Source organism: Perca fluviatilis, chromosome 17, assembly GCF_010015445.1.
Source record: "Perca fluviatilis chromosome 17, GENO_Pfluv_1.0, whole genome shotgun sequence".
Taxonomy (NCBI): Eukaryota; Metazoa; Chordata; class Actinopteri; order Perciformes; family Percidae; genus Perca; species Perca fluviatilis.
Genome location: NC_053128.1, coordinates 23104143 through 23118312, shown reverse-complemented (window position 1 = coordinate 23118312; position 14170 = coordinate 23104143). Strand labels below are relative to the sequence as shown.

At 37.8% G+C, this 14170-nt stretch overlaps 1 protein-coding gene across 3 annotated transcripts in view; it reads left to right on the top strand.

The window, feature by feature from the left end:
• LOC120545482 (lysosome membrane protein 2-like) overlaps window positions 1-13651 on the top strand; it is a 30427-nt gene extending 16776 nt beyond the window's left edge. For 2 of the 3 annotated variants that reach the window (XM_039779837.1, XM_039779836.1), the window contains exons 3-13: window positions 941-1088; window positions 1271-1462; window positions 1599-1690; window positions 2067-2186; window positions 5533-5711; window positions 9510-9628; window positions 10175-10248; window positions 10363-10414; window positions 10703-10855; window positions 11030-11071; window positions 11447-13651. In XM_039779837.1, coding sequence (XP_039635771.1) covers window positions 941-1088; window positions 1271-1462; window positions 1599-1690; window positions 2067-2186; window positions 5533-5711; window positions 9510-9628; window positions 10175-10248; window positions 10363-10414; window positions 10703-10855; window positions 11030-11071; window positions 11447-11551 — 1276 coding nt within the window. In that variant the 3' untranslated portion in view covers window positions 11552-13651. The remainder of the gene's footprint in view (window positions 1-940; window positions 1089-1270; window positions 1463-1598; window positions 1691-2066; window positions 2187-5532; window positions 5712-9509; window positions 9629-10174; window positions 10249-10362; window positions 10415-10702; window positions 10856-11029; window positions 11072-11446) is intronic. The other variant, XM_039779838.1, reaches the window with a different exon arrangement.
• Window positions 13652-14170: the final 519 nt, after the last annotated feature.

Genomic DNA, 14170 nt, shown 5'->3' with positions numbered 1-14170 from the left:
TTATACAGTATGTGTAGGAGGTGATCTCTGCTTGCAGACTTGCACAGATACCACTGCACTTTAATCACATTTACTCTGTGTTGACCGTAAAAAGCTTCAAAGGAAATCCTTAAAAACATTAAATGTAGAAGAAAATAGTTTCTCAAATATAATTTCAAGCATTATACCACACATAAAATCTATGTAAACCAGAATGGGTTGCTGTTTATATTTATTGGGTTTTTTGACTTTGTAGGATCATGTACTGTATTTTCTTATTTCTCTTCAAATTTGGACTCGTATCAGACACGTTGCACAGCACAACGTGCTTTAGGTTTTGGAGAGTATAATTTTTATTTTACTTGTTCTACTTGCAATCCTATTGAAATGTGGCCATTATTTACTCAGCACGTACAATATGTAAACGGAAAAAGTGACATCAGCTTCTGCTTCTCTGCTTCCTCTCTTGTGGTCTATTAAGTCACTCTTATTTTAGTTGCATATAAAAAAACGTAAAAAAACTAATCCAGACGGGTACATTTTATTATCTGTTTGTAAATTTACCCCAAAGATCAGACAATGATATATACATTATGTTGTTTCATATGCTGTTCAGTCCGTCCTGAGTCCTGATAAGAAACTCTCCCGTGGATAAGTCATTTTGAATCACTTCTAATGCACCCACTGAAACCCTTAAATAAATATCAAGGTTCACTGCTGAATCACCAAAAAGGCTGCAGTGCATGTCAATATAATCACCCCTGCCACCTAACCTATATTTTTTCATGTTTCCTAATCTCAAACAGATGTTATGTTAAAAGAAAAGATGTTGTGTGATGAAATTGATATGAACGTTAATTTATTTCTGTGGTGCTTAATTGTAACAGGAACAATTCTAGAAATCTTAATGAAAAAACGGTTAGGGGGTTAGATTGTCTTATGTTTTGTTGTGTTTGCCCAGGGAGTACAGGTATAAGGACAATGTAAGCATGGTGGAAAATAACAGGATGGTGTCCGCATACAACATCAAAAGCTTTGTGTTCCTGAGAGAGAAGTCTGTGGGTGACCCAGCTGTGGATAACATCACCACTGTCAACATCCCTGCTTGGGTAAGTCATGAACTAAAGGTCTTAGACAAGTAGAGGAAAGTGGAAATCCAAATGGGGGGAAAGTGTATTGTGTGTTCTGTAACTTTCTTCTGCATTTTGTTTATTGTTTCCTCAATCCCACCTCAATGCCCAACTCCACCCTCTACCTCATCCTGCTTTCTTTTCCATCTTCCCGTCTCTAGGCTGTAATGAACAAGGTGAAAGGGAGTTTCTGGAAGACCTCCATGGCATCCATGTTGATGACCTCTTCCAGGAGCGGTCTTTTCACTACTCGCACTGTGGATGAACTGCTGTGGGGATACGAAGATCCCTTGCTGGCCCGCGTCGCTACCAGCAGTCCTGAGGTGGAGAAGGTCTTTGGCCTCATGTACAAGGCATGTACAGCTCTGCAAATAACAAAATCCGGTCCCTATGATAATCCCTGCAGCAGGCAATTTCCATGATAAGAAATTTTAGTGTTTTTGAAAACATAAACACATTTTAATGACATAAATCTTTGGATCTATTTAGAAAAATGGAACTAATAACGGGGAATTCATCTACCACACTGGGGTGCAGAACTACATGGATTATGGCCGCGTTGAAACATGGCAAGGCCAAAGGTAGCACTGTTGCAGTTTCACACAAACACACACTCCCTCTCTGTCTTCATCCACTGTAATGGAACTTCATTGGGTAACCTTTGGATTTAAAAGGTTTCTCAAATCTACTGCTGTTTGCCAATAATGGCTATGTCTGTCTGTCTGTTTGCCTGTTGGTCTGGGCTGTTGCCCACAGTACAGAGCACAGGACAGGACTCCCTGATACTTTTAGTGACCTTTCTTATTCCATTTTATTGCCTTAGTAAGTTTCACATTCAATCAGTGCCCAAAGAGATACTCTCTGTATAAACATTATACTTTTTTTAAATGCATACATTTTCTCTTGATGCAGTTTTAAAAATATATTATATGTTTGTGACAATATGTTGTTTTGCAGCCAGCTGACCTTCTGGGCGTCTAACCAAAGCAACAGCATCAATGGATCAGATGGAAGTGCTTTCCATCCCCTGCTGAACAAGAATGAACGCATTTACATCTTCACTCCAGACCTCTGCAGGTACAGTTCAGCATCACAGTGATCATTTTAAGATATGTAAATCACCACGCTTATCATCACGTAATCATAATAGTAGCTCTATGGATGGCAATGTCGACCTGTCGCTTGGTCCACCACTTTGGTCCAGAAATTTGGTACAGATACCATGGATTCAGAGGATGAATCCGTATGATGTTGGTGATCTCCAGACCTTTCCTGTAGTGCCACCAGCAGGTTTAAAATTTTAACTCAGCACAGGTGGCCAATCATGGCATAAGTAGGTGTGAATGTCAGATTGTCAGTTTCAGAAAGTTAACAGAAATGATCGAACACAGCCCCTCCTAATCTGATGTTGGAAAGATGTGGAGGAGGCGGCTTCTGAAGCTATTTGACCATCCGAAAAACCGTTACACCTGAAAAAGCACAGTGGCAGTTAAGTACGGCCTCACAGATCCACTAGCACAGCTATAGACTCTTACTCTCGTTGTCAGTTAGATATTAGGGCACTATTCATCTGACTCAAGAACAACAATGAACTTATATTAGAAATGATATCCCATATGTCCCAATGGACTCTAGTGTCCCATATATGATATTTTACCTGTGTGTAGTGATGATACTATGTCTATTTCTGGTACATTACATGGCCTAAAAATGTTGGACTCGACTCGCCTCACAGCATACCATATCTGGTATGGAAAGGCCTTGGCTGGTGGTGATGGCGCAGTGGATATGATCCATGCCTTTGGTGTGGTAGATCTGTGTTCAATTCCCACTGGAAACATCAACTAATGTGTCCTTGAGCAAGACATTTAACCCATAGTTGCTCCAGAGGTGTACATCCTCTGACATATACAGCAATTGTAAGTTGCTTTGGATAGAAGTACCAGCTAAATGACATATAATGTAATGCCTTAGATCCCATGGATTGTTATCATAACATCCTGCTCACTAATAAACAGCACCACAGGTGACATCTGTTTTCTCACCAATGCCTTAGTGCCTACAGTATACAGTGCGTGCTTTTTGAAAGAATAAAATGGCATTTCCAGGAAACACAGCAGCAGCAGTAATTGGTCTGGAGTGTAATGGCTGGTGGGTGCGTGAGGAAGGGGAAGGAAAATTGTGGGAGTGAGAATGAAAAAAGAGAGATAGCATTTTATGGTTGTTGACAAGTACTGAATTTGTTCGAAGCACATATTCTCAACATTGGGAAAGAAAAGTTTCTGTTCTTGACCACCTGGAACAAACAAGTTCAGTGATGTTTTCTATTAGATTTTTTTGTCTTCCCAGACATATTCACTACTAATGCTTTAAAGGATATTTAGATTTCTGGAGAATTTCAGCATCAGGATATTATTGAAATCTTGAAGATTGTCAAAATTACATACATCTTACAAATGCTACGCCTTAATGCTGTCTTCACTGATGAAAATGTGTCCGACTCCTTACCTTTGCTAATAAGTAGAGCTTCTAATTTAGAAAATAAACTTTGACCTAAAAAGCAAAGGCGCTGCACATCTGCCATATCCATTGGTTGCGTGTGGAAAGAATCTGTTGGAGTGACATGGTTGTACCTTTGACACTGATTGGACATGTGTCAAGAACCCTACTCCCAGTCTTTTACGCTTTCACCTACTTATTTATTGCCTGGTGGCTTCATCACGGCTGTCTGTGTTATTGTGACTAAAAGGAAGGCTCCCTCCCTGTTTCCTGTACCTTTATTTATAATTTAAAGAGGATATGTTCCATTAAGTTACATGTGTTAACCTTTCACACAGAGACTGTAGCTTGGTTCAAGTGTTTTCAGCCCTACGCCCCTGACTGATCTGGAGGACAAAAAAAGTGCTAGAATTTCCATCTGTGACCTGACAGGGTAACGACCCTTTGGTCCAGTAACGGACAGCTGAGCCACAAAAACCTCAAGATTTTGACGAATTGCAGACAGGTGGCATTGTTCAAATATCAACTTGCCTTTTGCCATATGTTAATCTTTGCTTTAGCTATGATCCATTTAAAAAAAACTTGATTTATATTTTAAATAGATTGTCTGTCATAAACAACCAACATGTTTTCAGATATTCACAAAACAAAAAAGAAGCAAACCGAAACAAAAGACAGATTCAACCCAACAGAGAGATCCAACCCTGGATATGCAAAAACAAAAACCAGAAAAATGAAGTTGAAGCATGACACAGGTTAGAAACACTCGTGGCCCTGGGTGCCCCAAATCATGACAAAAACAAAGACTGCTGTGCCCCTGCTACAATACACACTTAAGTGAAAGTTGTAACCCATCTTTCCTCTTTACATTCCCTTTCAACGTTTTTAGGCCTGTAATGCAATCTTATATCATCTCGTCAAATTTTGGCCCCCAAACATTGAAGGGATATTTAGATACAAAAGAACCATATTTGAGCTTAGTTTAACTGATGTCAACAGTCTCTCATGCCCAGCAGTACAAGGCAGAGGCTTTCACAGTCCTGTCCTAGTGAGGAAACACATAAGGCTTTTTACTTGGCTTCTCACACGGAGGTCAAGGGAAAGGTCTTTACAGTATTGTTGCACGATTGGTGGGCTGAGTAGAGAAGGGCTGCATCCTCCCGGCCAGTTGGCAGACACTATATAGATTGCTTTGTTCTCACTGAGAATCGTCAGGATTCCCTAGAAAGAACAGAACTGCAGATACAAAGAACAAGGATGCACGGTGACGTAATTCTCTTAGAAGCTGTAAAAACACAACAAACATTAAAATTAATCATTTAAGATTTACTCTTTCTCCACTCCCGGTAGAAAAAGAAGGCCAACACCACACTACAACATTACTTCCACTACATGTTTAGAAAGAAAGACGTACTCCAGTCCCAACAGGATTTCAATATAATGATAAAGTCAATATAAATCCTCCAGCTTCTCTCTTGAAATTGAAAGTCGTAAGTCATTTTTTTATTATTTTCTAAGAAGAAAGGATAATTGAGTTTCAGGTCATGTTTGCTTGTCAACAGGTGTCTCAGCTCCCAATAGGCAGGTTCAATCGAGTAATTGAATGGTTCAGCACCTGTAAAAACACCACTGTAATATTCCCTTTCTATTCCTATTTTATGCATAGAGTTTCTAACAGTTGCACATTGGAATACGTTACAGTTAAAGTTACAAGTTAAACAGTTTTTATCATGAAATTGACTAATACAATTTTTCTTCAATCTTAAGTGAGACTGCTTATATTCAGGCTGTAAACTGTTGTTAAAACAAATTGTGCACATATAATAAATATAAAAACAGGGTGGTAAACAGAGATGAAGAGAAAGAAGATATGATAAATAAGAAAACAAATTTTATTTCATTATGTTCTTGCTTTGCTCTCCAGGTCGATCCACATGGAATTTGAGAAGGATGTAGAGGTGAAAGGAATCCCAGCCTACCGTTTCACACCGCCACGCTCTGTTTTTGCCAGCAAAGAGGAGAACCCAGCCAATGAGGGTTTCTGCGTCACCCCACAAGAGTGCCTGGGAACTGGCCTTCTTAAAGTCAGTCCTTGTCGGAAAGGTAAATGTCAGCTCGTGCAGCGTACTTCCTAACCCACGATTTGCACTTTCACATGCCTCTTTCAAAGTACTACATTCTGCGCTCCCAACCCACAACAGCCTACACGAAGCCTCTGAGCTTACACTCTGACCTGGGTCTTTCTAGTGAACACATATATTTACTTTGAAGGCTAAGATCTTTGCTTTCTACACAGCAGCACATCATTTGTTTAGTCTAATATCAGTCAAGTACTCCTCTACTTTATTTCCTACTATAACCAGCACTAATGCCCTTGTAAATAACCCATGTGACACAGCTCTCCAGCTCTCCACACCTCAGGCGCCATCTGACCATGATTGGCCCAGTGGCTGAGGGGGCGGTAAGCCCTATCACCTGATTTTGGCCTTGAATATGACCAGGCGTTACCTTAGTGCCTGTGCTCACCAATTTTTTCCCCTCATATATTATCATTCCCTGTGAAACGACAATACCAGAGTTTTAACATGTTGTATACATTTACTATAAATAATATATTTGTACTGTGTTTTAGTTTTTAATGCATTTGAATACCTTTGAGGAATGTATTACTTTCTATTCATTTCAGTATCAATGTTTTGTTATAAATAAGCTTTTAAAAGTATGAAGTGAATTTGCCTCAAGTCTTATGAGTTCTCTATTTACGTTGCTGTCACTTTAAGACTCTCAGCTGGTAACTGCTATGTCGCATGAGCGGTAGTTAGGAAGTAAACGAACGCTACAAACTAATGGTTCAGTGATTCATGGTTGTAGTGTAGCAAGCCAACTACAGCTACATTTGCCTACATTTATGCCTAGAGTAGTATCGTTGGTATGTATTCTTTCACTGTTTTTTAAATAATTACATAGGTTCATAGATCATTAGTTTGATGTCAGTGTTATTTTGTGTTAAGTCTATATTACAAATGTCCGTGATCGCTGGCTTTGGTGCTGTGACTAGCGTTGCATGGTTGCTAGGCAACTATAAGTCACAGGACAGGCTACACTCGTATGAATGAACGTAATATTGTTTACATGTAAAAATATCTTTGTACAGCATAATCACTATCAGTTTAATAGTTATGAATTATATTGTGTAACGGTAGAAAGGAAATATTTGAATTGATTAAATTACATTCTGAACAGAGGCTATATAGTATGTTAAAAGCTAGCATAGAATTGATTAGTCTGTTTTTGTATGTTACAGTTTCACACTTTCCTTGAAACGTCAATAAACCTGTGGACGTAGGAACGACTGTCTTCTTCAGAGTCTTGATGTTAGGAGAGAGTTTAGCTGGCTGTCAGTGTATAGAGCAATACCGAAGACGTACGAAGTATCAACATGCAGATACTTGTAACGTGTTTCAAGGAGTTATTAACACAAGAGAACAGCATGTCTTCTTTTTCTTGTTTCAAAGTTACATTATTACTGTGACGTAGTACATTTAAAAGCAGATTGATTTGATACAGTACATGCACACTGCTTATTGCAGAACAATGTGAATAATGTTGACAATGGAAAATAAACAGATACATAACAAGTTATTTTACTGTGAAGGATTAGTGTTTGCGACATGATTTTCATAACGTACTGAGATTACTGTAATGGAAACTAAGTGCTGCTGTCCACATAAATGTTACAGTTTTTTTCCGAATGCTAAACGACGAAAGTGGTCACAACTGAAGCCACGTGCAAAACTCTAACCACAGTCTGCATTACCAACAGTCAACTGAGCTAAACAGTTCACATCACCTGCAAAACTCATTCACAGCAACACAACTCTTAACACACGTCTCAAAACAGGCTCAGTGCAGCCAAACACCATGCACAAGCCTCACTGAGATGACACACACTGTCACTCAGAACCACTGAGAGTTAAAACACTAGCATCAAACACCAATACAGATAATACAAACTTTTCATCTTTACATTTTGAATAAACCTACATTATCTATAAATACAAATGACTGTGGGGTTCCCATTGCTTACACCCCCATTACTTTAAAAACAGTAAGTATGCAGTTTTACTATAGAAAAGGAAGTGTTTTTCACATTTTCACAACTGTGTACGTAACATCAGACATCTTACCTGGACATATTGGTATCTCTGCTCTTTTACCTGTTCACTGTTTCTCTCAAACTGTACAACTGTTTTACTCTTATTTGGTGTTTCTTTCTTTTCAAAAAAGGCTTATAACAAGTTTAAAACAAGAAACCATTGCAATCAGCAGTGTTTGAAATGCACCAGGCTGAAATCTGTACTGTTTTGAATGTGTGGTTAACAGTTTTTTTCAAGCAATGAAAAATGAACTAGAGTTTGGTCCACATGAACTGCTGCTGTGCAGGCTGTAGTTTGAGTTTTGCACGTTACTCCAGTTGTGCCCACTGTTGTCTAGCAATCGGAAAAAACTAAGTATGCACAAAAGCCAATTTAGTAGTATAGAGTAGCCAGCAAAAGGCATTTCATTCTTCTCAGGTGAGGAGGATTTAAAAGCGTGTGCAGAGGGTTAAGGTCAGGAGTTGAGGAATTAGCAGTGGCACTCTTAACTATAACAATATGTGTGTGTGTGTGTGTGTGTGTGTGTGTGTGTGTGTGTGTGTGTGTGTGTGTGTGTGTGTGTGTGTGTGTGTGTGTGTGTGTGTGTGCGTGTGTGAAAATGACCTTGTTGGTTGTCACGGAACCAGCGTCTCAGGTGACCAAGGGTGTCCAGTGTTTTTATCAATCGCGTGTTACCAAACACAAGGGCAGGAAAACTGTCACCTCTGCCCCACTTCATCAGCCCCTCTCACTGGGCCACCATCTGACTTTGTTGTTGCTGCTGAGACACAGACAGAATGACTTCATCCTACATTGCACAGGTGGAACATATGCAAGAATGTTTCACTTGACCACACTTTTATTTATCTTGACCAAGGTCATACTGGCCTGTTGACAATATGAGGAAGGAACTTAGTAAGAGTAACAAGACTCTTTATCTGGATATAAGATATGGCCCTTAATTTGTACAACAAGCGGGGTTGTGGTCCATTTGTGTACCTATTGTTTATTTTCTTTAGAAGATCGACCTTGAGCAACATGCTGTGTATCCTACGATGGTGATCAGATTTTATCTCATCACCTTCTCTTGAGGACTGTTCCCAAATGTTCTATTTGTGATGTTCTGTTTAAATCATACATTAAACAACAGTAAATGTGACATTCGATAAAAATGTTGTTTTCTATGCTGCTACTTAGAGGTTCACTCAAACCTAGTGTGGAAAGGCTTGTATGTCACACCATCATGGTGTTGTACACAGTTACATTATTTGAACAAGAGCACATTATAGAACAACATACTTATTCTCTACAGATTTCCCTTTACAGAGCAGATGCATATTATTTTAAAAAGACGGAAATTCTCCTTTGACTAACTCCTATAAGATACACTGTTGAGGTCATCTTAATGTTGCCTCTGTGTGTTATGCGATGATGTGTATGTTGACATCAAAATATTTTTTTACAAATGAATGAGTAAAACCTTGTTATGGAGACGTGGCAGCTCAAGTGCCTCCTATCAAAATTCAGTTTCAAGTCTCATTAAACCCTAATTACAGATGAGGCTTAATTGTCAAAGAGGATGAAGCACACAATTTGTCATTTCAGTTGACGTTTACTCCACTTAATTAAGCGGCGAAAGGAGAACTCTTTTGCTGTGACTCATTCATTTTACAGTGTATATATACATAATTAATTGTTGATTTGCTCAGCTAAATGTTGTCTTCCCTTATTGTTTTCCCCTGAAATGTCTTCTCTCCTCACATAGGTGCCCCAGTGGTTGCCTCCTTTCCTCATTTTTACCTGGGAGATGCTAAATATGTGGCTGCCATTAAAGGAATGTCCCCTCAAAGACAGCATCACCAAACCTTCCTAGACCTTAACCCAGTAAGCCACAGTTCAGCAGCCTCAAATGCACTTTTTTACTCTGCAGTTGTGATGAACATTAATGCTGTGACTCTTTTTTTGTTTGCACATTTCAATCCTCTATGAAATTATGTAGCAGCAATGCATTTCATTGAACTGTGTTGAAACGAATGCCATGCTACATTAAGATGTACTACTACACCACCTAGTGGCATATACGTAGTTATATATACATATAGTACAGGAGAAGAAGTTCAGTCATTTTATTATCCCAGATGGTAAACTTGATCTGCAGTCAGGAGTGCAAGATAACACTTGTACAAATAGTCCAAACATTTTTCCTGTACATACAATACACAGAACACAATTTTACACAATACTACAGCAGCTCTCTCTAAAAAACACCTAAATTATATTAGCAAATTTAGCAGAGTTATTGCACAGGGAACAAAGGATTTTTTACTTCTGTTGCATATTGTATAGATTTTCATGTCACTGTCGTTCTGGTAATATCATTCTTTACTTTACATTATTAACACCATTTTTTATTTTATATTTTGCTTGCAGACCACTGGAGTGATTGTTCGTGCAAACAAGAGAGCACAGATAAACATCTTGCTCAGCAGAATCTCTGGATTCCCGTAAGTATCTGCATCCAAACACAAGCAAAACAAGTTATTGTTTTATAATATAGATGTATGTGTTTCTGTACTGTATATGATTACTTCACACTCTCTTTATTGTATTCACAACAGGAAAACTAGAACGCTTAATGAGACAATCTTTCCCGTCATGTTCCTCAATGAGGTAAGAAACATTAAAGAGAACACATTGAGTTAGTTAATCATCTTAAAGTTGTTATAATATAAACAAAATCATTCATGTAGTTAATTTTTTCTTGATGAGTTCCAAAATGAAAATGTAGTATTTCAATAAGAACCCCATTTGTTTTATGTACAGAGAACAACATTTGAACAACACAAATCAGGACTAAGCCACTAGAAAGTATTTTGTACAAGATGCTAAACCGGTCACTAGTTTTATACACAGTTTCCTCTCCATGATGTATCTTTCACATGGTCTTTTAATACGCAGAGTGTGGTGATTGATGATGCGTCTGCGGCGAGAGTACACAAGCTGCTGCTGATTGTCACTCTAGTGTCCAACTTCCCGCTCATTATTGTGGGACTGGGTGCCATACTGCTCGCAGTCCTCATCATCCTTCTGGTCCGGGCCCGCAAACAGAAGGTATGACACTTATTACCTGATTTTATTTAACAGCTTACAATTTCCTTGCTTTGTCCCAATAAGTAATCAGTGTTAATTTGGTGTTAATTTTTTTGCATAATTCATTCAGTTACGACTTGCTTGACCACACACTAATTGCACTGTGCATGTCTTTATCACTGTGTCTATGTGCAGAAGGAAGTTAAGCGCACTGTGTTTACCAAGGCTCTCTATGCTGTAAGTCTTTATGGTTATTTTGCTGCTTTGTTTAACTTTTCTGTTGTGTGTGCTTTATTCAAGCTTGTGCCGTACTATATTTTATCCTTTTGTCCGTATGCATCTTTCGTTTTATTTCTCAGTATGCAGTTGGATGACTTTCACCCCTCATTAAATAATTCTGGTGCTGTACTTTAAATGTATCATCTGTTTTTAACAAATTAACATAATGTAGTAATACTAAATGTCTATTTAAGTAATGTAAAAGTGTCACTGGTAATGTGAGACAACACAACAAGGACACCCATCCTTTTTTGATTACAGGTACTGTATAAGTGTACAAATTAAGATGAGATGAGTTATAATACGTTTATTTCCCTCACAATCCAACAACAGACCTCCACTGAAGAGGACACTTCTTACTCTCGAGTCAGTGACAAGGAAAAGGAAGATCCACAAAATGGAACCTATATCGGTCTGTCACCTAAAGATGACCCATAAGCTTGAGGAGGGGGAGAATGATCAGAAGGGCTCTTTGTACATCGACAACCCTCAGAAATACAAATAGGGATTTGGGTTTTCAGGAGAGAGATTATTGTCAATATCTCCTTTATGATTGGAAATCTTTGGGGTGGGGGGTGAGGGCTAGAGGAGGAAAACATGTTTTTAGTTTCAAACATACTGTCCTGTATGTATTAATTTTAGCCATGCAGAGCTACCCAAAGTCCAGGTCTAGCACAATATTTTCCCAGAAAAAGTTTGACATTCATTCAAAAACACTGTCGAGGGTTACTTTTTGCTGTTTGGTTAAATCAGTTGCTGAAAGCTGCAGTTCTCAAATGAGTAAAAATGGAGAGCCTACTTTGTGGTGATCCGAAACAAACAAACCCACCCCTGTGGGATCATTTTGATTTTAGTGCTGTGGCCTCACCTTATTTTCTGTTTACCTCGATTGTGCCTTCAGATTTTACTGACTGATTACTATGTTACAGGGCATAGAGGGTAATTTGGGACCAGGGTAATGAAGTCCATAAATCGTGAGATTTTTAGATATCATACGTCACTCTCAGGGGTCCTCTGCTTAGATACAATCAATCACTATTAAAGATAGGGAGAGAAGCAAAGCATACTGCAAGGCTTCTCTTTGTGCAGCAATTTAATCAATTCAGTATTACTATGTTTCATTTGCATTTCGTCCTAAACCAAATGTTACAAAACCTTGCCATTGCTCATTAGTGTTTTCTATTCATGCACTGTATTTAGAGGGATATCTATAAACATTGTTAGCACCGCAATTGAGAAACCTTCAGAGTATATTTTTGTATGTAGAAATGTTTGAATGAGGAACATGCTAAGTTAAAGCTTCACAGTTGTCTTCTAGTAGTATAATGATCGACACCTTTATCAGCCATATAAAGGCCTGAATATGACAGGATTTTGTGGTTGAAATAATGATTCATACACTACAGAATATGTGTACATTATTTTTGTCCTACATAACTCCTCACGTAACATTAACCGCCATTTAAAAAATAGAATTCAGCTTATTATCATTTCAAAATGTGCTTTGTTGAAGGCCTTACTTAGATATTGTTGGTGCTGTATATGACACCAAACAAACCTTTTCTTTAATGTTTGTGAAAGACTTCATGTCAGGTGTCAAGCCATTGCAACTAAAAACTCATGAAGGTTCAATATGAAGAAACACTCTAGTTGTGCCTTTAAAAGAATCTATGTTACTGAATTTATTTTGCCTTTTATAGTTTTCACATAATTTTGTGAAAAGAACATCATGTCAAACCAACACATCTACTCTCGCGTATATATATCGTTTTCTTCCAGATACCAAACAAAAATAAGCATGAAACTGCTATGAGTTTTTATAGTTGGCGGCAGGGTCAAACTGCACTTTGAAAACACTTTGCTTGAATGATAGATTGTTGTGCAGAGCCACAGCTTTCTCACTCGAGGCTGGTGAAAACAATTGATTTCAGGTGCCATTTAATGTAATATAGAAAATGCTGCAGAATTACTACTTATGAACTGCGTTGAGCCCAGCTTTTATTTCTGTGCTTATTCTTAGTTGTAACATCTAAGGATAAATGAGTTCCTTCATACCACCTCGTCATTACATGCACTGCAATAATCAACATTAAATATATCGACGACGATAGCAGAGAAGCTGTAACAAGTTTCATTTATGGATTTCTGCTTCCTTATTTGATTTTACTATTTGTGTTTGATGTATACTTTAATCAGTTATGTACAATAAGAAACTAGAAGAAATTCATGAGAGTGCATAATGTATCATAATTTCATTAGAAGGGGAATGAATGGATAAAGCAAGCTTTTTTACACAAAAAACACAGTATTACACAATATTAGTGTTGTGGTTAAAAAGGATAAATTATTTTGTTGAGTTGGTAAATCCAAAACACAGAAAGAACCACCATACTAGGCTACTTTGTGCCATACTTTGATAACAGATTGTATTTTCTGAAATTATCGTTACTGCTATAACCACTTGTTCTTATTGTCAGCTTGTTTTGAAACGCTGACTGTTAGTACTGTGTACACAAAAATAAAAGTAGTTTGAGTAAATGTGTCTTCCTTATTTAAGCCTTTTTGACTGTTTGGTTCTCATTTTAGAGAAGTAAAAGCAAGAAGTCCATACAATTTATTATCAAATTAGAGAATGTACTGCTGAAATGAAAGAGAGTTTTTAATTTAACGTGGCAATCCTTAATATTTCACTGGTTCCTGGGGGATTTAGAGTTTCTATTTGAGTGAAAACAATGGAAATGTGCTCAGAGTTTATCAGTTTGGAGCAAAGAAATAGAATGGATCTCATTTATTTCTATTGTCTGTCAGTTCTATGGATACATGAGCTTCAAGTTTTCAGAAATGTGTGCATAGTTCCATTTTTTCTCGGGAGATGTCGCACCAGAAACCCAGTTGATAATACTGCAAATATATAAATATCGCAATACTTTCATCAGTGGGCCAAAGGCTCAATCAAGATTGTGTTACCTCCTTCATTGATTGATAGTGACTTAACATACATTTATTTAAATACAAATATTCAAGATTACAGCTTTAAGTCATTTTTATTGGAAATTT